We start from the raw sequence: 27,407 nt of genomic DNA, 5'->3' as shown, positions 1-27,407 counted from the left end.
GTATAAAGGTTTAAGTGACCAACCTTATTCCCATCAATCAAAAGTATACTCCATTGAGCTCTAGAAGGGACTATGATCCCATGTCCAATCACCAAGGGGAGTATAGAAGAAGAAACAGAAATGCAAGTACCTCCCTTGGTGCCCAAGGCGGGTGACCAAAAAGTGTGGCTTGAAAGAAGCTTACCCAACTTGAAACAATCCCTGGCATCCAATTTGCGTTCCTATATCATCAGAATGTCCATGGGACCCCCAGTAACACCTGGATGAAGTTGGTTACGAATCAGCTGCCTGCGGCGGCAGTGAGGTACACCCCCGAGGCCCTGAACGTTCCAACTGACAATCCTCATCTGCGAGAGGAGGCGGCCGGATGGAAGATCCTACCCGACTTGGTAGTGGAGAAAGCCCTCTCCTGTGAAAATTCCTCCTATCAAGAGGAGGGAAGTCAACTCGGGAAAGCACACCCCCCTGCTGAGGGAGAAACTCTGTCTTGGAAGATATGCTCCCCAAGCGTGGAGGGTACAAACTCCTCCTCTGCCTCAAACTCAGCCAAGTCTGAAAACTGAAAATGAATTCCTATGAGGTACCTCTGGCGCAGGAGTGCGAAGGAGTACCTCTAGCACAGGAGTGCGAAGGAGCCCTGCGGAAGGAGGAGTGAAACCAATAACCCCCTTACCTCTATCATGTGTAGGCAGACGTGGCAACATCTGCATGACCTCAGCTACAATTCTGTCACTATTCTCAAGTAAAGCACGGGCCTCTGCAGAAAGGTGCTCCCTAGATGAGCGCTCCTCCATCTGAACAGGGTCAGGAGCAGTCTCATCTGCACATGGAACCAGGACAGGGATGTCTCCTGTCTGAAGAGACGGCTCTGCAGCCCCATTAGTGGTAGCCTGAGCTACTGGCTCACCAACTCTGACAGGCACCCAACGGGGGACGACCGAAGCAGGACATGTTGACTATCTTGTCCGCGCTGTAGAAGTACCAGGACGAGAGGCTGATGGTCCTTGATGTGAAGTCGAAGGTCTAGCAACGCGTAGGGTGGTAGGAACTGGTCGTGAAGAAGGTCCAGATCGGGTGAAGCTATGAGGCGCACCAGTGGATCTTTTTGGTCTTTTCTTTTTCCTTGGGCAATCTCTAGCAAAGTGCCCAAGGGTCCTACAAATCCTACACTCATCCTGTCTCCCTACAATCTTGACTCTCTATGTGAAGAAGGAGCCATCTGGACGCTAAAGCAAAATGTGGTCATCCGAGATGTTAGGGTCAGAGACAATGACCCTAACACGCGGTACCCCATCAGACCTGATTGCCTCTGCTGCTGAAGTAGGCATCTCAGGGAGAGGGGGGATCTTAGTAACCACTTCAAAGGCGGCTCCAATGGAATGTAGCAGTCTATGGTACACCTGAGGAAGGCCTAGAAATCTGATGAAGAGTGACATCGTCCGGTTGTCTTCCTCGACAGGATCAAACCCCAGTGAAAAAGGAGTCCAAAAAATCCTCCTGGAGCCCAGTGCTAGCAGACTAGCCTAAAGCACTGTACATGCTACCTCCAAGGAGTCAAAAACAATCTAGAAGAAACCTTGCCCAAGCAGATGAACATCTGAGAAGTGCCCTGCGAGGTCTCCAGGTAGAGCGGCGAGCATCCAACTGTAACCTGGAAGGGTGGGACCCATGGATGCGAGCAAAGAGCGAAGTTCAGCTCTCCTGCTCTGTATCTTTTTTGAGTTGCTGCAACTCGTCTTTTGAGAAAATGATGGTTTTTGCGGCCGGTGGAAGCAGGCGAGGATTGGCTGAAGGTAGAGCCATCATCAATCACGGTGGAAAGGCTGACACGAACACAGTTGAACTCCATCCGACTAAAATGCTGCAAGGAAGAGGATGAAGGCACAGGAGAGTCCGAGATGAGGGTGTAGGTAGGAGGAGGGGATGAAGGGTGAAGAAGGGTGAAGGTGAGGATGAAGGGAGGAAGAAGGGTGAGGATGAGGATGAAGGGAGAGGGGATGAAGGAGGGGAGGGGAGAGGTAGGCTGAAAGGGAGGGAGAGGAAGTGAGGGAGGGGGGGGGGGGGGCAGGCAGGGGAAAGGGGCTACGGGGCCGAGGGGAGAAGGCAAGGGTAGGGGCTGAGGGGGCGAGGGAGGGGGGCGGGGGTAGAGAGCCGGGGAAGGGAGGCTGAGGAGCAGGGGTAGAGGGCGGGGGTAGAGGGCGGGGGAGAGGGGCTGAGAAGCAGGGAGAGGGGGCAGGGGTAGAGGGCGGGGGAGAGGGGCTCAGAGGTAGGGGAGAGGGGGCTGAGCAGCGAGGTAGGGGGCAGGGCTAGAGGGAGAGGGAAGGGGGCTCAGAAGCGGGGTAGGGAGGCAAGGAGGGGCTGAGGGAGGATTGTTTGTCATCTTGGATAGCCTTTGGGATGGAATATCACTCATCGGCAGCAAATAGATTGGGTGCTTGCAAAACTCAGAAAGAATCTACAGTATTGGAAATTAGCCACATGGCCTCTCCATGTTCGTCTTCAAATTGTGCAATCGATTTTGGTGGCTTAAATTCAGTTCTTTTTACCCTGGATGATGTTTCAAAAGAAAGATATTTCTGATTTCATGTCCATCATTATAGAGACTTGTGGTCATAAGAGTATCAGACTACTCTCTATGGAGCATTTGTGCTTGCCTAAGATGCATGGTGGCTTGAACGTACTTAATATTCACATCCATCTCCTTGCGCACAAGGGTAAAATGATGCTGCATTTTCTAAAAGGTGATCAGCCTTGGACAGCCATGATCTCTCATTTTCTTTTGCAGTTGTCTACTCCTATTTTTGGGCATTGGCATCCCACTTCATGGGACTTTATTTTGGGACACTTTCATGGCAAGATTAAGGGCTGTCCTTTTGTTTCTCAAATACTCCTAGCTTGGAAGAAGATTTTATCTCATCTTAAATGGACTGGGCGTGACTCTTTGCGAGGCAATTCTTTAAGGGCTGAGAATCTGCACTGGTCGAAAGTATTTCATCTGCCGCTTGCTCTACAGGAACCTCAGCGTTCCTATTTCCTCTCTTCTAAAGGTACTTCACTTGTTGGTGATGTCCTTCGGGATGATGGTACTTTATTGCCTTTTCCATTGGCTGCTAGACAGTATGGATTGGGGATGTATTTCAGATCACTTTGGCATTCCCTCTCTCAGATGCTTTTTTCTTTCCAGCCGGCACCCAGATTGGAGCTCACACAGCGGCTTATTGATTGGTCTTTGCATCGCCAGGGTTCTTCTATGCGCCTGGCTGATATTTCAGTGTCTGGTTTATATAGGATTCAGCTGCCACCTCATTGGATCATACAGCATGCCAACCGACTCTGGTCTTTTAATCGTAATGCCAAATGGTGGCGTAAAAGATTGCATCAAATTTGGTCTTGCATACTGCCCCTTCGCCAGCAGGTTTTTTTATGGAGAGTGCTGCTTGGTGTCATTCCCTTTGGCCAACTCATGGCTCGCCGACATATTGCTCCTATGTTATGCCACAGATGTTTGGCTCCTAGGGAATCTTTGCTTCATCTTTTCTGGACTTGTCCCATCACCCGGGATTTTTTCTTGGTACTTCAGCAGCGTCTTTGGGCACGCTTTCGCTCTGCTACATTTGGAAATCTTTTCTGGCTCTTTGGTATTCACCCTCCGCAATGACCAGATTTTAATTTGTTCTTTCAATGGGTCAAATATTGGGCACTCTGGACTATATGGAAAGATAGGAATCAAACTGTCTTTCATGAGCCCACTGCTTCCATGTTCTTCTTTTCTCGCATGTCACTCAACCAATCATTCTATGATTGTTTGTCTGCTCACCAGATAGACTATGATGTCTACTTGTCTTATAGTGAGATTTTCTGATTTTGTATTGACTGATCTCTGCTTTGGGGACGGTCTTTTTGTAATATAAACAAACACGGCTTTCACTATTTAAAAAAAATGTGTGTGTGTGTGTGTGTGCATCTGTCTATGCTCCTCAATCCTCCCGTCATCGAGCACAGATTTGGGAAGATATGCAGAAATATCCATGGAGGCAGTATGCTTTTCTTTGTGGTGACTTCAACAATGCTCCTCAGCCAGGGGATAATACATCTGGCCATACACATATGTTGGCCTCTGAGAGGCAGAGCTGGTCTAAATTGTTGCTTGATTACAATTTTGCAAATCTTTGGACAGCATCTTATCCATTGCTGCCTGGATTTACTTTCCAGCACAATGCTCATTCTACATACAAAGCTAGACTGGACAAGTGGTACAGAGTTGATCCTCAGCACTCTGATACTTTTACTACTACTTTGTTAGTTGATTATGCATTTGTGCATTCTAATCATGCACCTCTATGTTTGAGGATTTCTCTGCATGACATGCCGAATGATCGGCTTCCACACAGAAGGCTCCTCATGGTTAACAATAGCTATTTGGATCATGATCATTTCAAGGTCATGGTGTATGATGCATGTTTTACCTCAAAGTTTTATTGATACTGATTATGCCTGGGATGCATTTGTTGCTCGTATGCAATCAGTTATTCGGGATTATGGCAAAAATTATCTCAAAACATTGAGGGATATGGTTGCTCGGGCACAATCTACCTGTCAGTCTTTGACTGAACTCAGTCATTTTCGGTCTTTGTCTCTTGAAGAAAGCACATCTTTATGCCAAGCTAGACATTGTTTGCAAAGTAATGATCATAGAAAAATTGCCAAATGGGAGATGACGACCTCGTCAACGAGCTTTCTTGGATAAAGGTTGCTGGTTTTTTTAAAAGCTTACATCATAAGCGACAAGCTACCAATATTTGTCGTACTCTGCTTTCTGATGGACATTGGACTTCCTCTCGAGCTCAACTTGCTATAGCTTGTGTTTATCATTTTTCCAGGCAGTTTGGACAGGCTGATCCTCTTTCTGTGTTGGCAGCCCGGACTCAATTACTGCAGCATGTTTTTCCTGTTGTTTCTCATGCACAAGCTCTTGAGCTTGAATGCCTTTTCACTAAAATAGAATTGACCACTGCTGTCCGATCATGTGATAAATGGAAATCTTCGGGATGGGATGGCCTTACAGTGGAATTTTTTCTTGCATACTGGGATCTTCTCAAGCCCATTTTGCTGCGTATGATCAACGATTCCTGGAAACAGCAACATATGCCAGTTTCTTGCAAAAAAGGGCTAGTAAAGCTTCTTCCCAAAAAGAAGATTTGTGAATCATTGGCTGATTGGAGACCCATTACCCTTATGCCTGTCATTTATAAAATCATCACCAAAATGGTGGTTGATCGTATTAAAGGACACTTGCATGATGGTTTACATCCTGCACAATATGGTTTGGTTCCTCGCAGGCATATCACTGATAATATCGCAAATGCTTATGTTGGAATTGAGTATGCCAAATATACAGAGCAAGATGTACTTTCACTGCAAGTTGATATTGCCAAGGCGTTCAATACTGCTCAATGGGACTTCATCTCTCAGACAATGCATGCTTTGGGATTTGGGCAGAAATTGCACATATCATGTACTGGCTTTATAGTGACAGTGAAGCTGCTTGTATTCTTTCTAGGGATATCTCTGAAGCATGGATTCTTCATTGCTCGATGCGTCAAGGCTGTCCACTTAGTGCGCTCCTGTATGCTTTAGCCATGCACCCCATGCTTTAGTATATGGATCACCTCGCAGCTACGGATAAGCTACATGGTTTGGAAATTCATGACAGTAAACCATTGCTTGCTCAAGCTTATGCAGATGATTCTTTCTTCACTCCCCGCAATATAGAGCAGGATCTTTCTGAGCTGATGCAAGCTCTTTCTTTATATGCTTTGGCTACTGGGCTTCATGTAAATTTTCAGAAATCAAAATTGTTGCCTTTGCATTCCAAGGAATGGCACTCTCTTTTATGGCCTAGAGAAATCATCCCACCAACTCAATTGGTTCGTCATCTTGGCTATCCTTTGAGTTGGACACTTTCTCCTCGTCAACAATCTAATTGGATTCTCGCAGCTCTCAAGAAAAAGCTAGAGTACAGGAAATTGGCAACTTGGCCTTTGTATGTTCGTCTTTGAATTGTGCAACCTATTCTGATGGCATATATCCAATTCTACTTGCCTCTTATTATGTTCAGCAAGGCTGATCTTACCTCTTTTATATCTAAGGTGCTAGAAATCTTCTGGTGTTCTCGCCATGGCAAAAAAAGCTTGCGTTTGCTTCCGGTATAGCAGCTTTGTTCTCCAAAGATACATGGAGGTCTTAATATTCTTAATATCCATCTGCACATTCTTTCCCATAAGGGGAAACTCATGCTGCAGTTTTTGCAAGGCTCTCAACCATGGGCTGCCACCATTCGTCATTTGCTCTTGCATGTTGAATCTCCAGCTTTTGGGCATTGGCAGCTTTCTTAGTGGGAGTTTCTTTTTGGTTCTGTAACAGGCAGAATCCCCGGCTGTCCTTCGGTTTCCCATTTGTTGATGGATTGGAAACATATCCTCTCTCACTTGGATTGGCATGGCAGTGATTCTTTGCAGGGCAACTCTTTCAGAGTTGAAAGTATACATTGGTCTAGAGAGTTTGCCCTTCCTTTGGCATTGCAAGAGCCTCGACGTTCGTATTTTATGAGTCTCAAGGGGATTCGTTTGGTTCAGGATGTTGTTGATGATGCTGGAATTCTCCTTACTTTTCCTTTGGCCGCTGCCGAATTTGGCCTTGGAATGCATTATCGTCCACTTTGGCATAAGATTACTTTGATGCTCCAACCTTTTCAGCTAGTTCCTCCATTACATCTACAAGATCGTCTTCGAGACTGGACACTTTCTTCTGTGGGCTTGTCATGCCATCCTCTGAAATCAGCACATATTACAGTCTCTTCTCTTTATAAAGTTCTACTTCCTCCGCCATTTATCTCGCAAAAGGCAAATGAGCTTTGGCATCTTCATCGTCCTGTGAAATGGTGGCGGAAACGTTTGAGACGGATTTGGCATTCTAAGATTCCTCTCCGTCAGCACGTTTTCTTATGGAGAGCTTTGTTGGGTGTTCTTCCTCATGGACAGCTCTTGGCACAACAACATATTGCTTCCTCTATTTGTCGCAGATGTCTGGCCCCGAGAGAGACTGTGCCTCATCTCTTTTGGCATTGTCCTCTAGTGCTTTCTTGGACTTCCTTGGGCAGATTTTGAGAGCTCGGTTTTCTTAGATTGCTTTTGGCAAGTTCTTCTGGCTTTTTGGTGTACATCCACCCAGACATGAGTTTGATTTCTTTTTTGTTTGGGTTCGGTACTGGGCACTCTGGACTCTCTGTAAGGACCGTAATCATAGGGTCTTTGGTGATCCTGTTTTTTCCACTTTCTCTTTCTTCAGAGTTTCCAGACACTCTTTGCAGCAATTGCTTTTTGATTGCTTGCAATCTCGTGTCTTTGATCATGATGTATATTTGTCCTATAGTGAGATTTTCTCTTGATGTATTATAGCTCTCCCTTTCCGGGATAGCTTCTTTGTAATACAATGACTAAAAGATTACACACACAAAAAAAAGTGTGTGTGTGTGTGAGAGAGAGAGAAAGAGATGATATGATATGATATGGTTCTATTAAAGTCCATTGTGAGACCTTTCAGGATCTAAGGGACTGGCGATAGCTGTCAACTAACACTGACCTCTTACATGTAGTGAAAGAAAATATTACAAGCTTTTATGTATTGAGTGGGGCTAGCTCGTGTGCTAGTTCCTTATTACGATGTTCCAAAACCTCCTTCAAGTAGCTCCCTAGCTTTTTGTCTAGCTGTCCTAGCGGATTTTTAAGCGGATTTTTAAGCTCTACATCTGAGGAGTACATGCTGCTCATTTTCTACCCCCTCCATTAGGCAAATTTTGCATGTCCGTTCCTCTCTAGGGATCTTGGGTCTTGCCCACCTACCCCTCTCCACCTTCAAGATCATGTGAACTAGTTCTGATTTTGCAGATTAGCTGTCTTTTGAATATTGATATGTCTTCTCCGAGGTATGTATGCATCCCATAACTTTCCACAATGAGAGAGAGAGAGAGAGAGAGAGAGAGAGAGAGAGATTTTATTAGAGTCTTTGGAAGACCGATGGGTCTATGAGACTGAAAGAAAACCTGATACAAATCACAGTAAGGGTGGAGCTACTAAACGAGCATCATCACCCGTGCTGAATCCTAAGTCTGATCATACATAATCAAATACATCTGAGTGTAACAATGAAAAGAAAAAAGACTAGAGCGGAGCGGAATCCTCCGTATGTCATGTTGCCATGGCTGGTGCATAGCCGGTGATGGGACGCTGGTGTCCGTCAAGGGGTGCCGTGCGTCTTGGTCTCTTGGACGAGGCTCGACGCAAGACCAGAGCCCCCGTGACTCCCATGGGACGTATCCCGGGTCTAAACAATGACGGGAGGTCCCCTAGAGTGATCTGTGTGTCCCCTCGATGTCTCGTGTGTCGTGATGCGATCGTCAAGTCGTGGTCTCTGTCACGCCTGCGGCTAGAGACTGAACGATCAATGTCACTTGATGGGAAGAACTCTGTGATCCTGCTCTGAGAGGTTTTTGATGATGTGGCCAAGCCCCGTCGCCTAAGTAAGTACTCTCTGTGTCGGACCCCCTCGTGAATGAAGGCCGCGAGGCATCTCTGATCTGGATAGGCGGCGAGGAATTTGGAAAGGAGCCTGGAGCCGTCTTTGAAGAGACAGTGGTAGCGACCTTGGATCTCGTAGTACACTGGGCACCTGAAAATAAAATGCTCCTCCAACTCAACCTCCTGACAATCGCACAATATGCATATGCGTTGCTCCCTGGGGATCCCCTCTGCTCTGTCGCTCTCTATGCGGAGGCAGTGTGATGATACCCGAAACTATCCGATGGAGATCCGTAGTGAGTGAGTCATATGAAGCTCACTGAACCCCGATGGTGTGATGAATCCCTCCTTCGAAATACGAAGACAGTAATCTCTGTAGAAACTCAGCTTCACTCGAAGCTCCCTCGGCTCCAACCAGATCCTAGAGGTGTGTAGTTGGAGAAGATCCTCTCGAATGACCTGGTTGGTGTGTGGCCCGATCGGGATGGTGGGTGGGAGTACCGGAGGGGCATCTAAACTGTACTGAAAGGGAGGTATCCTATCGATGTGAAACCCTAGTCTCACAAACCATCTGTGAGTTCGTGCATACCAGCATCGCTTGCCTCCCTCTACTGCCAGCCTCGTGGAGGAATCAAGAGCCAACCATGGTAACCTCTGTCTCCCTAATGTGCAGTCCCCATATGATCTAACCCGATGTAGATATGTGATGGTATGAAAGGCTGCATCTAGCTGGAGTGGAGAAGCACCAAACTCGGCCTGAATGATGTGATGTGGTATAGATGGTTTCCCTCGGATCATCCGTGAGAGCATGAGGATCTGCAGGCGCTCCACCCGTGTCCACTCTATCTCTGACATGTCAGGTCGCCAACAAGGGCTGCCATACATACTGGCTGGTCGGACCAAGGAGTCGAAGAGAAGAGCCTTGGTCCGAGGGTCTTGGAAGTGGAAGTGAGAGTTTATTAAAGTCTTCAAAAGCCTGAAGGGTCTATTTGATTGAAAAACTAGATACAATGAGAAAAAACCTAAATGGGTGGGAACACTAAGCAAGCATCCACATCCAAGATATTTGGACCCATGGAAAATTACCTTGCCAAGCAATAGTGGTACTACTAAGGCCTCAACAAGGCTTTTCATGAGCAATCTTGCAGGTATGGAAATCCCCAGTCCTCGAGCCACAAGCTTTGAGATCATAAAAGGCATCTGCAAGCAACAAAATTTTAAATAGACAAGGAGCATCAAAGAAAGGATTTATTTGATGTTATAAGCTACATATACCTATATAAATCAACTTTTCTTTCAAAAACGAAAAAAACCATCCTATTAAAGAGTTTAATACGTGGATATTTGAACATATTGCAATATTTTCTCAATCAACGTCAAGCATTGAACTGTATGACTCAATTTCATGCATGGCCTAGCCCCACATGCTTGCTTCAACTTATTAAACAATGATACTGTACATAAAAGTTTCAGCTATTCATAGGTTTGAGCCAAGAAACCTAGAATGCACATCTAAAATGACACTATATTTAAGGGAAAGCGTATAAATATTTGGCTTTTATCAAGCAATTTATAGGTCTATATATTGCTAAGTATATAAAGATAGCATTCACAAAGTCAATAAATTCGTTTTAGGTTTCAGTGATCCTTTGAAAAATAAACTAAATTAAGCCTCAAATGATGCCCAAGCTTGGTGTATTTACTTATCTTTAGCAAGGAGACAATAAAGAAGCAAAACATTAAATGTTACGATTAGGGGAAACAACATTCTTAGTAGCTTCCGCACAAGTTTTATCTCCTGGCATACTAGTCTTTCAAGCGTTGTTACATGCACGCTTGTAAGGGATACAGATGGTGGAGCAGGTAAGACCTGGAGTTCTATTGAGATGAAATTGCAAGAATGGGATTACATTGTCAACATGACAAAGCCCTAACACACTAGTTGACCCAGACTACAGTAGAAATCACACAAACCTAAACTCAACCGCTACCTATAGCTAGGAGGAAAAACCTTAAAAGGAAAAAGTGTCCCTAACCCTTCTAAATTACTTAACACATTGGCCATTGCCTTAAATATTACAATATTTCTGAGACCCTTCTTGTGGTGGTAACAATGTCGATGTGTACAAGGAGTGATCTCAATAACCAAATGGAAGCCCAAAGCTTTGTGGAAAGCTTCAAACTTTTTTGGGTAGAGCCTTGGTGAAAAGATATGCAACAATTTTCAGCCTTCACCTTGGATTTTTGTTAGCTCTTTTTGAGCTGTCTTTTCCTTCATACATGTCATGATGTACTCCCACATTTGAGCTTGCTCTTGCGGCTTTTATTCATACTTAATGAAGTAATCTTTAAAAAAAACAAAGAAAAAAGATATGCAACATTATGATGTGTCGGACGATACATCAAATTGATCTCTCTTGCATGCAATCTCTCTCTAACATAATGATAACGTATCTCTATGTGTTTTGTGCGTGCACGAAATACATAATTTCATGAAAACTACAATAGCACTCTAACTGCCTATGAGTATGGAAGTAGATGGTTGTAAACCACCACAAAGATCTTACATCAATCTTCTAAGCTGTACACATTTTGCTATAGTTTTGAAAGCTGCCCTGTACTCAACTTCACAAGATAACAGTGCCACATTGGATTGCTTCTTGCTCAAACAAGAAATGCATGAACTACCAATAAAGAAACAATTTCCACATGTGGAGTGTCTGGTATCATCGTTCCCAATCCAATTTGAATCATTCCAAGCATGGAACTCAGAGTCACCCTGCCTGGCATAGAACAAACCAAGAGACTGAGTACCCTACAAATATCTGAAAATACACTTTACACCCTAAGAGGGCAGAAAATTCCAAGGCTGAGGATGAAAGTGCTACCTCAACCTTGTGAAGGACTCCGCCAAGAACAAGGAGCCACTCCACTCCCTGAGGAAGATAGTCCTCACGGTAGAGGTTGCCCTCGAAGACCCCTGCATGCTCCCCCAAATGGCCACCAAAGTGTGTACAGTATTTGTATAGGGTGGACATCAATACCATCTAATGCCTCTTGCATCTGGATCGCAAAATATGCCATGCTGATATACTTGCCACAATCTCCCATGAGGTATCCACAGAGGGATAAGCATGTCTGTAAGAAGAGCCAGAAATGTCATCCAAAGAGCATGACTTAATCAAATGTTGTCGAACCGAATGAACCCAAGCAAAGTCATGTCTCTCATAAAATACCCGAGGCTACAAAAGAGAGAGCCAAGCTATCGAGCCCTAGGTCGTGAAGAAAGGAAAAGGCATGAAGGTCCTCAATAAACTAGCAATCCCCTTCCATTGATCGTCGCCTGTCTGCAATCCCACAGGTAATGTCGAATGGTCTCCTTAGTGGAAAGGCGACAAATGCAAGTAGAATCTGCCATGTATGCAAATTTCCACTGGTTCGCTGCAATCTAGAAAGCCAAAACAAGAAAGTGATTTTTCTATTCCTGAGGGATTTCTAGAGTCTTCTCCAAAAGAACTTCTACAAGTCAGCCAAAATCTCAAAATTTTCCCAATGAGGAGCTCTGGTAGGCTTCCAATCTCTTAAGGCTGAGCTGAAACTTCTTAGCATTATTGACTGTGTAATGAAAGAAGGGGAGGCTTTGCTCTCTGTGCCCTACATTAATCCATTCCCACTTCCCGGTTGGGTCCCCCTGCAAATACTTTATGGGCACACCTCCATAAAGTCAAATCCTCCATGAACTCAAGGGAATGTGATTTGGTCTAGGATCTAGATACAATCATAAAGCCAAAAAATGCTAGTCCACAAAACCTACAACCTTGGTAGGCTGACATGAAAAATTCATAGGTACATCATCCGTAGATCGCAACAACTTGCCCAAGAATGAACACCAAAGACCAAGGCATCCCCATCTAATCCTTGTAATCCTATGACCTAAAGTGGTATCCCAGATCTCGTAAAGGCCCGCAAGAACCCAATCCAAGGGTATGGCTGCATCAACATGCTCACTTCTCATTTCACTTCCTGTGAGGTGACTCACTACTTGGAGTTTACAATCATCTGGAAGGGTTTTGAAAGCCTTCCAAGAACCCACAGAGGAAGCGGGACCTCTCTCCCATCTATACCGCTACATATAATGAGAAGTACCAAGTAGTTTACCATGATCATCAATTGTACTATCATTCCACATGGGAAGCTGCCTATCACTTCTTGAGAGGAATTGGAAAATCTTCAAAGAGTACTCCTGAAGTTGTTCCATGCTTTTAGGATAGCAGCCATAAAAGGGGAGGAGGGAGCGCTGAGATAGGCTGAGGCAAAAATCTACTCGGTACTATCCATTTAATCTCCACCTATGAAAGGAGAACAATATTGTATGCATCGGAAATGAAAAAATACTTCCAAGGCTCCTGCCCTAGCAAGAGTCCTCTTACCATTCACCTTGTATAATAAGGCTCTGCTCTGCAAGTCTAGACCTATTATATTGAGGCCTCCTTACCGCATGGGGATGATCAAAGTCTCCCAAGCCACCTGAGAAGGATGCGGAGTGGAAGAAGAGGAATCACGAAGCACTGGGGATAATTGCAAACTGGCTACATGATGAGGTATTGCATCATATCACTAATGTTCATAGAAATGTGATAATGGAGCAACAATGTAATACATAGAATGCGTAAAATACTCAATACAAAAAGTGCATAGAATGGAAGAGACAAAGAGACACCAATATACGTAATTGACCCAGTGAGGGCTATGTTCATGGAGAGAGAGCCAGTCCTGTGTCTTTCTTATCTAGCAAGCAAGAAGATACAAGATACAAGCAGTATATCCACTGCTTTTTTGCTATGTGAGAGCCACACCCTTATCTTACAATTTTGACCACACAATTCATAAGCAACTCATACACCAATTTTCATGTATTTTTGGCTTTGGGGGCATTGCCCCCAAACCCCTACCAAGGGGGGCCTACTACATGTCTTCGGGCCCCCTTGGAACCCCCTAGCAATGTCCTAGGGGGGCCGTTGTCCCCCCTACCCCCCCTTCATGGAACAGGTATAAGCCTCTATAAGCACGCCTGGGCCCAAAGCACGCCAAAAACAATCTCTGAAAAAAAGATCAGGCTCCACATACAACAATCTCCCACTTGGAGATTGATCATAGTAACTCCACTGTTACTACCCTTAGTGAAATCCTTTGGATCTGGTTGTCCCTCATATCTCCTCACCCGCTCCCTCTCCTCCCTCGGCTTCTCTGTCTCCTTGTCTACTTCTTTGACCCCTCCCAACCCTACTTTACCTTCGCAGTTACCCCCTCCATGCGCGAGGGCCTTAGGCAGCTCATCGAGAAGCTGAACCAGCAGAATCGGCCCGTCACTTGCCTCATCTCAGATACTTTCATTCCTTGGACCCAAGATGTGGCCGACGAGTACGTGATTCCCCGCATCGACCTCCATGGGTAAAGTCCTGAGGCTAGAGATTGCCCAAAGAAGAAGAAATGCTCCAAGAAATCTTCGATGATGCGACCCCAATAAATCTTCAATGCGACCCCTCCGCATCCTCGACAGCGAGCACCTATGGAACCTCCTTCACGTTTGTTGCTCCTCCTATACTTGTAGATTAGGAGACCACTTCTCTTGCCACGAACTCTACACCTATTAGGAGGGCACGTCTATTGTCTCGGACTCTACACCTTTCTCGTGATGTTCCAATTTTGGTTGTAACTAGTGATGCCCATGAGCCTACTCAGGTCACGACAATGAGATTTGAAACTTCAAGTGAAAAGAAAACATAAAAGGTGCAAGCATTGTTATAATGCTCAGGAAGCCCTCTCTTAGGCACATTGGAAGCAGGCCATGGAGCTGGAGTTGGATTCTATGGAGGGGAAAGGAACTTGGGATTTAGTGCCACGCCCCCAAGCGTAGTTCCGTCATTGGTATCAAATGGGTTTACAAAACCAAGTATTCTTCCGATGGGATTGTGGATAAGCACAAAGCCCAACCCTGGGATTGATTATGATGACACGCTTGCATCTACCCCCAGGATGGCCACTCTTCAGATAGTGTTAGCCGTTGCAGCTCATGAGTAGTGGCCCATTTATCAAATAGATGTTAAAGCTGCATTTCTCAATGGTGATTTGAAGGAAGAGATCTATGTGGAGCAACCGCCTGGGTTTACCAACTCAGCAGGTATGGTTTACGAGTTACAGAAAGCCTTATATGGGCTTAAGCAGGCTCCTCGAGCATGGAATTAGAAGATTGATGAGTTCTTTGTTCGAAAGCACTTTCACAGATCCTAATATGATCCCAATTTGTACATTTACCATCAAGGAAGACTTCTTTCCCCTATTATCATGTACGTTGATGATTTGTTCATTACAAAAAGTCATGCCGCACATATTGTCAAGACCAAGGCAACTCTTTCTTAGGCCTTTGAGATGACAGATCTCGGTCTTCTACACTTCTTCCTGGGTATGGAGATTTCACAACGACCGGAAGGATACTTTGTGTCCCAAAAACGCTATACTCAAGATATTCTAAAGGCTTTTCATATGTCAGACTATCATGCCATTTCCTCTCCCATGGACCTCAATACCAAATTGTCCAAATATGACCCCAATGATCCAGTGGATGCAAGCAGATACTGGAAATTGATTGGTTCCCTGATTTGGCTCCTCAATACCAGACTAGATCTACGTTAATCTGTTGGTCTTCTCAATTTCTTCACACAGACAACTAGGAAGACCCATTGAGACGCTGGTATGCGAATCCTTCACTATCTCCAAGGGTCTCGCAATGGAGGGTTGTTCTATCAGTCCAGACAACATTCCAGGATTCTCCTTTTAGGTTGGAGTGATTCAAACTGGGGAGGAGATTCCGAAACTCGTCGTTCCACCACTGGGTACTGTTTCACTCTTGACTCGGCAGCTATCACTTGGAGAAGTAAAAGGCAACCTATCTCCGTATTGCTAGGGTGTTTTCATTAATGACATTCTCTTTTCTTGAAAAGAGAGAGAGAGCTAATTCTTTGAGTGAATATAGGGCGTAAGTTCTTGTGTTTAGCACTTCTCCTTTCCTACCTTCAATTATAGGGGTATGTAATTTCTTCATTTGGTGGAGTTCGCAAGGAAAAGGAGGGTCATTCATCTTGCCCTACTACAAAAGATGCAAAATTATGCTGTAACAAATCATATAGCATTTTAGAAAATGAAATCGACACAATGGATCCTTTGGGAAACCAACATAGTTTCCTATGCAACCTCAATTCATATTTTCTCCACAAAATGAAAGATCCTGAATCTTACTTTCTAACAAAACATGGAGGCAGAGTAGATCAGTGCAACAGTATAAAAAAGGGTGACTTTTAGTTTCCTATGCAAGCTCAATTCATATTTTCTCCACAAAATAAAAGATCCTGAATCTTACTTTCTAACAAAACATGGAGGCAGAGTAGATCAGTGCAACAGTATAAAAAAGGGTGACTTTTGAACTTGTAGATTGTTCCTTGGGTTGTGCTTCAAAGTCCTAGTTACAAACATAGTTTTCTGTTATCCAATCCCTTCTCCATTGGATTCATATTAGCTTTTCTTGCCTGCTACTAATGCTGTCATTTACAAATGTTCATGAGTTGCTATACCAAATCCAGATTGCCATATAAAGAATAATAGAAGATAGTTAAGGAAATTAAACCTAATGATGGAAATATGTGATTGATCAAGTTACTACCCATAGATATCAAGCATACACAAAAGCTCTACTTACAATAATATCCAAAGAGAGAGAGAGAGAGAGAAGAAAGTTGATCTCCATAATTATTCTCCATATCCAGAGAGAGAGAGAGAGAGAGAGAGAGAGAGAGAGAGAGAGATCTCCTGACTTGTGAATGGATATTATGGTGTTCATGGTCTATGAGGTGGAAAAGCCTTTACAAAAGGCTTCACTAAGCAGCTTAGCTAGGGTTGAAGCAAATACCCCGCATCCATGAGAGAGAGAGAGAGAGAGAGAAATATGATATGATATGCTTGTATTAAAGTCCTCTCCAGACCCTACAAGATCTATGGGACTTGCGACTACTATTAAATAAAATAGCGGCCGATTACATCTAGTGAAAGAAATTATCACAATCTTTCTATGTTGTGTGTGTGGGCACGCCTGTGTGTGCACACGCGCATGCATGTGTGCGTGTCCCTTTTTACAAAAAAACAAAGTGTGGTGTGTGTGTGCGCGTGCGCACTCGCGCTTCTGTGTGTTTAAAAATAAGTTATATTCATGCCAACATTGGCATTAGCAATATTATCCATGATTTGCCTATGAAGCACACAACCATATTGCGCAGGGTGCAAACCTGAAAGCTTACCATCTTCTCACAACCATGGATTTAAGGGCGTGGCTTAAACGTGATCTCCACAGGTTCACTGCAATCCCTCCATGAATAGAAAGCCATTTCAGCTGAAATCTCCTGGTATTACCAACCGTGAAACGAAAAAAGGGTATTCCCCTCTCTCGGTGCCCATGATCTATCCACTCCCCCTCTCCTGGGTCCCACTGCAAGCACCTGATAGGTGCACCTCCATACAACCACAACCTCCAAGATCCCAAGGCCAAAAGCAGAGGGTCGGGGTCTAAATACCACTCCAAGCCAGCTCCATGGTCCACAAAACCAGCAATCCTAACAGGCTGAAAGGCAACCTCTAGAAGAATATCATCCCTGGATCTAGAGAGTATACCTCCATCCCCAACGTCAAAGACCAGTGCATCTTCTCCGAGACCTCGAAGAGCGATCACCTGTAGAGGAACTACTGTCCTCGAAAAAGCTCCCATCCAAGTGGTGGAAGTAATAGGCAACTCAACTGCCCATTCCACCGGGATGGCTGCATCTATCTGCTGAACCTTGCGTGCTACCCCCTGAGGTGACTCATGGACTGCAGTCTCTGATCCTCAGGTAGCCTGATAAATGCCTTCCAAGTACCTACTGTGTAGGCGGGGCCTCTCTCCCATCTCGACCACTGCATGTAATGGGAAGTGCCCAGTGGTCTGCCATGCTCATCAAGTATACTATCATTCCAAATGACCGGCTGCCAATCAATCTCTTCTAGGGTAGATGGCGGAACCCTTCGAAGAGTGTTCCTGAAGCCCCCCCAAGCTTTCAGGATGGCAGACATGAGAGGAGAGGCAGGAGATCTGAGAGGGGCTGAAGTAAAGATCCACCTTGGGCTGTCCACCCAATCATCTCCCAAGGTTGGTGTGCGAGCCTGAATGCGTCCAAAAAAGAAATCCTTCGAAGGTTCCTGCCCAGGCATGAGTCCCCTCACCACCACCTTACAAAGCAATGCCCTGCACTGCAAGTCCGGGTCAATGATGTTAAGGCCCCCTTCAGATGTAGGGAGAATAACGGTCTCCCAGGCCACCCTTGCTGCAACATCTGCTGTGCCACCAAGTCCACTCCATAAAAAATTCCTGGCTGGTCTAATGAGCTGAGTGATGCAATCCCTAGACCGGCACCAGCAAGAACACACAAACCAGGCGGTGGCCAAAAGAACCTGGTTCACTACCACAACTCTAGAGGCAAGGTCCAGTGGGCTGAGCTCCAAAAAAGTAGCTTTTTCCTTATACTTTCTAGTGCTGGGGCAAACTGCTGTGCTGGAGAGATGCCCAACCCTACCTGGCATCCCAGATATCTGACAGGAACACCCCTTTGAATCCAAGAAAAGCCAAGGTCAACTCCCCAGTCTGGAGTTTCCTCATCACTGATCCAAAAGCCGAAGGATTTATGCCAGTTAATGTGTGCCCCTGCAGCTGAGCAAAAAATATTCAAGGCTGTCCGGAAAGAATCAAGTGACTGCGAAGAGGCCTCAATAAAAATAGCAGTGTCATTAGCCAACTCACAGTCAAGAAGATCTTGCTCCTGTCTCAAGGGCAATCTCAACCCAAAAAGCTCAGCCTGAGATCTAAGGAAGATACTCATAGCTTCTGCCACAAAAAGAAAGAGGAAGGGGGCTAAAGGGCATCCCTGACGAACTGATCTGGAAATCTGAAATCTGTCACCCCTTACCCCTCCAATGTCCGGAAAGAATCAAGTGACTGCGAAGAGGCCTCAATAAAAATAGCAGTGTCATTAGCCAACTCACAGTCAAGAAGATCTTGCTCCTGTCTCAAGGGCAATCTCAACCCAAAAAGCTCAGCCTGAGATCTAAGGAAGATACTCATAGCTTCTGCCACAAAAAGAAAGAGGAAGGGGGCTAAAGGGCATCCCTGACGAACTGATCTGGAAATCTGAAATCTGTCACCCCTTACCCCTCCAATCAAAACCTGGCTGTGAGTTGATCTATAAAGGGAGGCCACCCCTCTAATCCAAGCATCTGAAAAACCAAAACGTAGAAGAGTGCCCTCAAGAAAGCCCCAATCTACTCTATCATAGGCTTTCTCAAAGTCCAGGAGTAGAACTACCAGCCTTTGCCCGCTCCTGCATAGCCCGCTCCTGCATAGCCCACTCAGTGGCTTCCCAAAAGGAAAAGATATTGTCAAATATGCTCCTGCCATGCACAAAGCCTGTCTGAGTATCATGGATGAGATCTGAAAGAAGGGGCTGCAATCGGATGCTGATCGCCTTGGCAAGGATTTTGTATAAAGTGCCCAACAGAGTGATGGGTCTCCAATGGGATACAAAATTCCTATTGCCACCTTTCGGGATAAGGTGTATAAGTCCCTCGGTCAGTGAGTCAGGCATCTCACCCGAGTCCCAAATGCCCTGCAAGGCTGAAGTAATAGGATCACCTATCATATCCCAATAGGCTATAAAGAAAGGAGTAATACCATCGGAACCAGGGCATTTCCCCTTATGAAGGGCGGAGAGGGCAGACTTGAATTCTGTGTTGGTAAAGCATGCATCAAGTAAGCATATCATCTCTGGTGAGACCAACATAGGTAAACTCTGTCAAACTTCCTCTCTAGCCACATCTCTGGCGTGTGTGTCAGGATCTGCGGAAAGGAGGGAGGCATAGAAAGCTGTCGCTAAGTGCAAGATGGTATTCGGATGAGGCTGCAAAACGTCGTCAGAGTCAATAAGCTGCCTGACACTCTCTCTACTATGTCTGGGACCAAGTGAAGAGAAAAAGTGTTTATTCACTCTCCCTCCCATTTGTATCCAAAATGACTCCCGTGCATGGAAGGCATACTTTGCTCTCTGATCAAGCAATGTCTGCAAGTGAGCCCTTGCCGCAGCAAGGCGCTCCTGTATCCAAGCATCTGATGGTCGTCTCTGCTCCTCCCTCTGCAAGGCTGCCAATTGCCGGCAGATACCAACCTCCCGCCTGAGTACCTCACCTCACCGAGCACTAGCAACGGAGTGATAAAAGTCGCTGATACTAGCAAGTGTTGTGGCCACATGTAAAGGACCGGCCACCCCCCCTTGCATGTGAGAAACCCAGATCTCCAAGACTGCCTTTGTGAGAGTCTCATCCGTGTATAAGGCATCGGGGATCCTGATACTGTGAGACCGTCACCAAGTGCAATGCAAATTGTCCCCCCTCTATCAAGAGCCAAGTCATCCACATAGAATCTGTCAATCCGAGCATGGATAGGCATATGCACCCTATGGTTCGACCATGAAAACAAAAGTGACTGAGACTAAATATGAAATGCATCATCTGACCAAACATCTCTGCCACTGAACCTGAATAAGAAGGCATCCCAAGCTACTCTCTCGATGGAATGAATACCACCTTCTCTGCCCCCTTGCTTATCAGAAGGTGCCTCAACCATGTTGAAGTCACCTCCAATAATCCATGAATCTGCAATGTCAGCCCACGACAGCAACTCTTTCCTGAACAGAACACGGTCCCCTTTGTTGTTCGGAGCATAGAGGTTGAGGAAACCAACCTTACGTCCGTCAATCAGAAGTAAAACCCACTGGGCCTTGGAGGGGGTTATGGTGCCGTGTCCAATGATCAGAGGGAGAATAGAATCTGAAACTGATATGCATGTACCTCCTCTGGTTCCCAAGGCAGGAAGCCAAAAAGTCCGGCCTGAAAGCAGCTTACCTGACTTGGAGCAATCTCTGACATCCAATTTGTGTTCCTGAAGAAAAAGGATATCTAGGGAACCACCTGAAACACCTGGATGGAGCTGATTCCTGATCAGCTATCTGTGACGGCAATGAGAGATGCCACCCAATCCCTGTATATTCCAACTGGCTATCCTCATCGGCAGGAGGAAGCGGGTTGGAATACCTTACCTGACCTGGTGGCGGAAAAAGAACCCCCCACCGGAGCTGACCTCCTGCCATACACACGAGGTCCAAGGAGAGGAAAGTCCGCAGGTGAAAGAGAGAACAATCTCTCACAAGGGATGCCGATAACTAGCTCTCCGAAAGTAGAAGGTACAAAATCATCATCTGGGAGTTCAGAGAGGTCCTCCAAAGCGGAAAAGGAGTTCCGTTGAACCAGTCCTGGGGAGGGTGTACGAAGGATTTCTACCGAAGCGGGCATAGAATGTAAGACCCCCTTCCCTCTATCCAAAGAAGGAGGCACCTGTACTAGATCCTGATCAAGAAGTGCTACGGACGAGGTGCCAACAACCTGGGCTGCTAAGGAAGGTACAGCCTGATCCAGGGATGGGGTCGAACAAGGCTCCTGAACACTAGTCTCCTCCCGAGGCTCCAAGGGGGTAGCCTTCGAAGCGGTGGATGTGTGATCTGAAGTAGAGGGCCTAACCGTGGCCAAAACCCACCGTGGGCCAGAGAAGGTGCGAGGTGCAGGAGGGAGTCGGGTAGCCCTAGGAGGGGGGGGAGCCCGTGTTTGAGGCGGTGCCTGTGGAGCGGTAGGTCCTGCTCCAGCTCTCTGTCGTAAGCTAGTACGAGCTGGTTGCTTTCTGAGCCTCTTTTTCTTCTTTGGGCAATCTTTGGCGAAGTGCCCCGAGGATCTGCAAATCCTACACTGGTCCTGCCGACCTACAACCTCAAATCTCTGGCGGCGGAAGGACCCATCTGGTCGCTGTAGCATGATGTGGTCATATGAAATATTGGGGTCCTGGACAATGACCCTAACCCTAGGTACCCCATCCATCCTGAGCGCCTCAGCAGCCGAAGAGGGTTTGCCAGGAAGAGGGGGGATCTCTGCTACCACACCAAACCTCTCGCCAATAACTAAAAGTAGCCAGTGATAAACTGAGGGAAGACCAGGGAATCTGATGAAAACAGAAACTCCCTACTTGTCCTTTTCAACTGGGTCAAAGCCCAGTTGAAAGGGAAACAAAAAAATCCTCTTGAAGTCTAGAAAAAGAAAACCGGCTTGTAGCAGGTCTCTCGTGACGTCCGGGAAATCTAGGCACACCTAAAAGAAACCTCATCCCAACAAACAAACATCCTTAAAGTGGGGGGGAGAGCTCCTAGGCAAGTGCCGCAAGCATCCAATCTCTAGCTTGTGACCTGGAGGGGTGGGAGCCATGGATTGTTAGAATTATTGTTATAATTTAGCAGTGACCAATGTAATGTAATAAGTAGGTTAGGGGCACTTTTCCCTCATTTTAGAGGTTTTTTTCCCTAACCACAGTTAGTTCACTAACTACGGTTAGTGAAGGATAAAGTTTTGTCGCTTAGACAAAACCTATCCCAATCTTCAGTTCTTCAGTTATACTTCAGTTATACTACACTCTTCTATTGCAACTATTGCTTTCAGCTCTCACTCTACTACTCGCTTGCTATCCTGCTCTCACACTCTGCTCTCTCTCCCTTTGCAACTCACATTTTGTATCAGAGCAGGTTGACCCTGCTCGCAAGCTCTCTGCTCCAAAATCAACAGGCTCCGTCCGTACAAGCCCGTCGTCCGTATAGTCCTCCGTACAATCTGTACGGACTGTACTTCCTGCGCCGTACAACTCCCACGTGTGCAGCTCCCATCGCATTCCGTACAATTGCGCACGTAGCCCAAGCTACAAATTTCGTATAAGTGCCGTATACACGTACGGATTTGAAGCGACGCCCGTACACTGCTCCCATGAGCAGTCCATACTGCACGTCAATCTTGCTCTAGTCCGTACTCTGTACTGCAAAGGTCGTCATCTGTACAAGCTGCCAGTTCCGTACATCGCAGTACAGTTCGTCGTCCGTACAACCCGTACAGCTCGTCATACATCGCCGTACAACTCGTCGTCAGATCCATACATCCGTACAGAAATCTCCACTGTGCCGTACGCCCGTACACAAGAGGGTACCCGTCCGTACAGCAAGGTACATTTTGCAGGGAGCTATTGGTTGGTAAATCAAATTCGAGGCAGATTTTTGCTTTGCAGGCCATTTTGTGGGCAGATTTGGACACATTTTGTGTATTGGGAATTTTGTCAAATTTGGGGCTTTTGCATTTGTTGCAGAGAATTGCAAAATTTTGGGGCTTTTGCAATCACACTGCAATTTTGCAGTGAAATTTGGGGCTTTTGCAGGCAGAGAGCAATTTGTGCAACATTTGGGGCTTTTAGACCATTTGCCCCTTTCTGGTTGCAATTTCAAGCCACAAATTGGGGCTTTTGTGTTGGGAGAGCAATTTTGCAGGTTTCAGTTCACACTGCATTTCTATAAGTGTTTTGAAGCACTTTTGGCAGGTTTTGGGAGAGATTGGATGCTCTGGCAGATTTCTGACAGAGACATTACAGAGATTTGAGTTGCATTTTCAGCCAGTGTTTGGCTGTATTCTTTGGGAATTGTGCACTCCATTCCCAGCAAGGGAATTCAGATTTGCATTTGCTGTATTTTCTTTCTCAGACATGGCCTAGCAAAATCAGAATGATTTCCAGTTCAGTGGTCTCTCACAAGAGGATAAGTTGGATGGTACCAAGTACTCCCTCTGGAGTTTTATGGTACGCAACATTCTGATTTCCCGTAATTTGTGGGACTATGTAAATGGGGATGAGATCCGGCCAGCAAATGTGGCACCTAATACCCCTCCCCAGCAAGGAGGAGGCACAGGTCGTGCACAGGGGTACGGCTGCAGGACAAGTTATTGGTGCAGTTATACCTACCACTCCAGAGCAAAAGAGATGGGATTCACGTGATGCTTTAGCTTTGTCATGTATTTCTCTTTCAGTGAAAAGATTCATCATTCCGCATATCCGGTCGTGTAAGACCTCAAAGGCAGCATGGGATATTTTGGAGAGCATGTATGCAGCTCAGAATGATGCTAGAGTGTCTTTTTCGAAAAGAGAATTGTCTCATACACATATGGAAGAGGATGACTCCATGTCAGTGCACCTCACAAAGCTACAGGATTTACGAGAGCAATTGCTGAATATTGATGAGATCATTCCTGATTAAGAGATGATTACCACTACTCTGAACTCTCTTCCTGAGTCTTATCTCAGCTTTCATACCTCGCTGAATTTGTCATTGAGGGGGGGTGCAAATCCTCTCAATTTTCACGAGTTGGTAGGACTTCTGTTGCAGGAAGAGCAGATCAGGAAAAACATGGCTTCACAAGCAGGTGAACATGCCATGCTTTCAAAATTCAAGCCTAAAGTAAAGGGACAAGCAAAGACATCAGCAAATCAGCCTTCCAGTGGTTCAGGACAGCCTTCTCATATGGCTAAGGGTGATGCAGGTAAGCCCAAGAAGAAGAAAATATGTCATTACTGCAAAAAGCCAGGTCACTACATTGGAGAATGCAAGAAGAGGCTTGCAAAAGAAAAGAAAAACAGCTCCGGTATGGCTGTTTCAGATTCAGCTCCTCATGCATCTGACAATGAGCAAGCTACAGCCAACTTTGTCGAGCACGACTATGCCTTCTTGTCTTGCATTTCACACTCTCAGTTGGCTGCTCCGCATATTACAGCCACTTGTAATGATGACTCTTATGCTTTTCTGACATGCAGTTATGATTCTTCCAAGGATGCATCAGCTTTCAGTGTCAATGAGACACAAAATACATGGTATTTTGATAGCAGCGCCTCAAAGCATATCACTTCCAGGAAGTGTCTTTTCACATCTTTGCATCCACCTCCGTTGGTAAAAAGGTCACATGTGCCAACAACTCCTATTCAGTTCATGGTACAGGAGAAGTTGAACTTACAGCCATTGATGGCTCGACATTCAAAATTTCTGATGTCTTGTATGTGCCTGGTATCACAAAAAATCTACTTTCAGTGTCCACTCTTAACAGAGCTGGATTTCAGGTCATTTTTGAAGATGACAAGTGTGCAGTCCATGACAGAGAGAATGACTATGCCTTGAGATTGTCTGGCACTTTGTTACGTGGTCTTTTTCAGCTTGACATGTATGAGAAAAGACCAGCACATGCTCTTGCAGTTTCCACTCCTACTACTGCTATGCAGAATGCGGAGTTATGGCATGCCAGATATGGACACATGCATTATGGCAGCTCGATGACACTTCAAAAACATGCTATGGTTGATGCATTGCCTCCTCTTGAAACACCTCCTCCACATGCCTGTGAAGGGTGCATTCTTGGTAAAATGCACAGATTTCCCTTCAAGAAGGATGGATCAATAAAAGCTGTTCGAAAATTACAGCTTATTCATAGTGATGTATGTGGTCCCATGAGGACTCCATCATTGGGTGGTCATCTTTACTTTGTCACTTTTATAGATGACTACTCTAACTACACTTGGGTTTATGGGCTGAAACGCAAATCAGAAGTGTTTATGGTTTTCAAACACTTCGCAGCCATGGTTGAAAATGAATCAGGACTCAAGATACATACATTACGCACAGATAGAGGAGGGGAGTATTTGTCTGCAGATTTTGATGCATTTTTGAAAGACAAGGGCATTGCACATCAGCTTACAGGGAGGCTAACACCTCAGCAAAATGGCAAAGCTGAGAGAAAAAATCGTACTCTTATGGAGATGGATAGATGCATGCTAAAAAGCAAAAGATTGCCTCACAAATTTTGGCTTGAAGGTCTCATGTGTGCCAATTATGTTTTGAATCGGGCTCCCACAAAAGCTTTGAAGACCAAGACTCCCTATGAAGTTTGGCAAGGAAGAAAGCCTTCTGTGGATAATTTTCCTGTTTTTGGATGTCTTGCATATGCTCATGTGCCCATTGAGTTTCGGCATAAGTTGTCTGATAAGGCAATCAAATGCATTTTTGTTGGGTACAGTGCAAAGAGCAAGGGCTACCGTCTCTACAATCCTGTCACACACAAGATTATTGTCAGTAGAGATGTTATATTTTCAGAAAATTCAGCTCACACTCAAGCTGAATTTGATTTGCCTACTTCTTCCGATGATGTCTTTGAGGGATTACTACCCATTGCCTTGGGTTCCCTTGCTGATATATCTGATGCAAATCAAAATTTTCAGATACCTCCACATGCTCCGATTCAGCCACAGGATATCTTACCACCTCCCCAAGCAGTGGAAGAGGTTGTTCAGCAAGAAATTGCAAATATATATGCAGCAAAAACAGTTCCAAATTGGCCATTACCTGGCAGAATGCGGAGTGCAGTAAGGCATGGGGGGGGAGCTCTTTCAGTTGAATCAGCTTATGCAGTTACTCTTCTTGATGAGGAGGATCCTGAGACATTTGAAGAAGCACAGGATAATGTGCATTGGATGAATGCCATGCACGATGAATTGCAGTCCATTCAGAAAAATCAGACATGGGAAGTTGTCGATTTGCCACCAGGTAAACATGCCATAGGTACACGGTGGGTTTTCAAAGTCAAAAGAAAGCCAGATGGGACCATTGATCGGTACAAGGCAAGGCTGGTTGCAAAAGGATATGATCAGAAAAAGGACATAGACTATGAGGAGACTTTTGCTCCTACATCCAGAATGACAACCATCCGGTTAGTTATAGACATGGCTGCAAATTTTGAATGGAATGTTCAGTTGGACATTAGAACAGCTTTCTTTAATGGAGACTTGTTGGAAGAGGTTTATGTCAAACAACCTCCAGGCTTTGAAATTTCAGGAAATGCACTTTAGGTATGCAAGCTGAATAAAGCTTTGTATGGGCTGAAACAAGCTCCACATGCATGGTATGCCAAAATTCATGCCTTTCTGACCAGCAAGGGGTTGCACAATAGTCCAACTGAAACCACCCTCTACATCAAGAAGGATGGGGGGGATATTTTAGTCATCATTCTTTATGTACATGACTTACTGCTCACAGGGTCAAATGAGGATAATATTGCAGATTTTAAAGCTGAATTGCAGACCACTTTTGACATGTCAGATTTGGGGCTGCTACACTTTTATTTGGGGATCTAGTTCACTCAAGAGAAAAGTGGCATCGTTATGTCTCAATCCAAGTATGTGCAGAAACTCTTGGACAGATTCAACATGCAGGATTGTAAGCCCATAGCTACTCCCATGGAGCCGGGGCTGAAGCTTACAATGCATGATGCAGGTGAATCAATTGATGTCACACTCTACAGTCAGGCTGTTGGATGCCTCATTTATCTCTGCAATACACGACCTGATATTCAGTTTGCAGTTTCTTAGGTGAGCAAATATATGCACAGCCCAAAGACTATGCATTGGCAGGCTCTGTAAAACGCATCTTCCGTTATTTGCAAGGTACAAAGTCTTTTGGCTTGATGTTTCCCAGGGGGGGTGACTTGTAGATGCATGCCTACAATGACTCAAATTGGGTTGGAGACTATGACACTAGGCAGTCCACAAGTGGCAATTGTTTCTTTTTGGGCAAAGCTTGTATTTCTTGGTTAAGCAAGAAACAGTCTACAGTGGCTACCTCCTCATGTGAAGCTGAGTACAGGGCAGCTTTCATAGCGACAGTTGAATGTGTTTGGTTGCGTCGTTTATTTGCTGATCTTCATCTTTCATTGGAGGGTCCTTCTCCAATTCTCACTGATAGTCAGAGTGCTATT

At 45.3% G+C, this 27,407-nt stretch overlaps 1 protein-coding gene across 1 annotated transcript in view; it reads right to left on the bottom strand.

Annotated features, from left to right (window-relative positions):
- LOC147888441 (Sodium Bile acid symporter family) overlaps positions 1–27,407 on the bottom strand; it is a 266,247-nt gene that overhangs the window by 173,124 nt on the left and 65,716 nt on the right. Inside the window, exon 9 of the mRNA XM_087392161.1 lies at positions 9,663–9,776. Coding sequence (XP_087248287.1) covers positions 9,663–9,776 — 114 coding nt within the window. The remainder of the gene's footprint in view (positions 1–9,662; positions 9,777–27,407) is intronic.

The sequence above is a fragment of the Dipteris shenzhenensis genome, chromosome 21 (genome assembly GCF_047967505.1).
Source record: "Dipteris shenzhenensis isolate YYH24624 ecotype China chromosome 21, Dip_SZ_1.0, whole genome shotgun sequence".
NCBI lineage: Eukaryota > Viridiplantae > Streptophyta > Polypodiopsida > Gleicheniales > Dipteridaceae > Dipteris > Dipteris shenzhenensis.
Note: the sequence above shows the minus strand (reverse complement) of the source record. Positions and strands in the feature narration are given on the sequence as shown.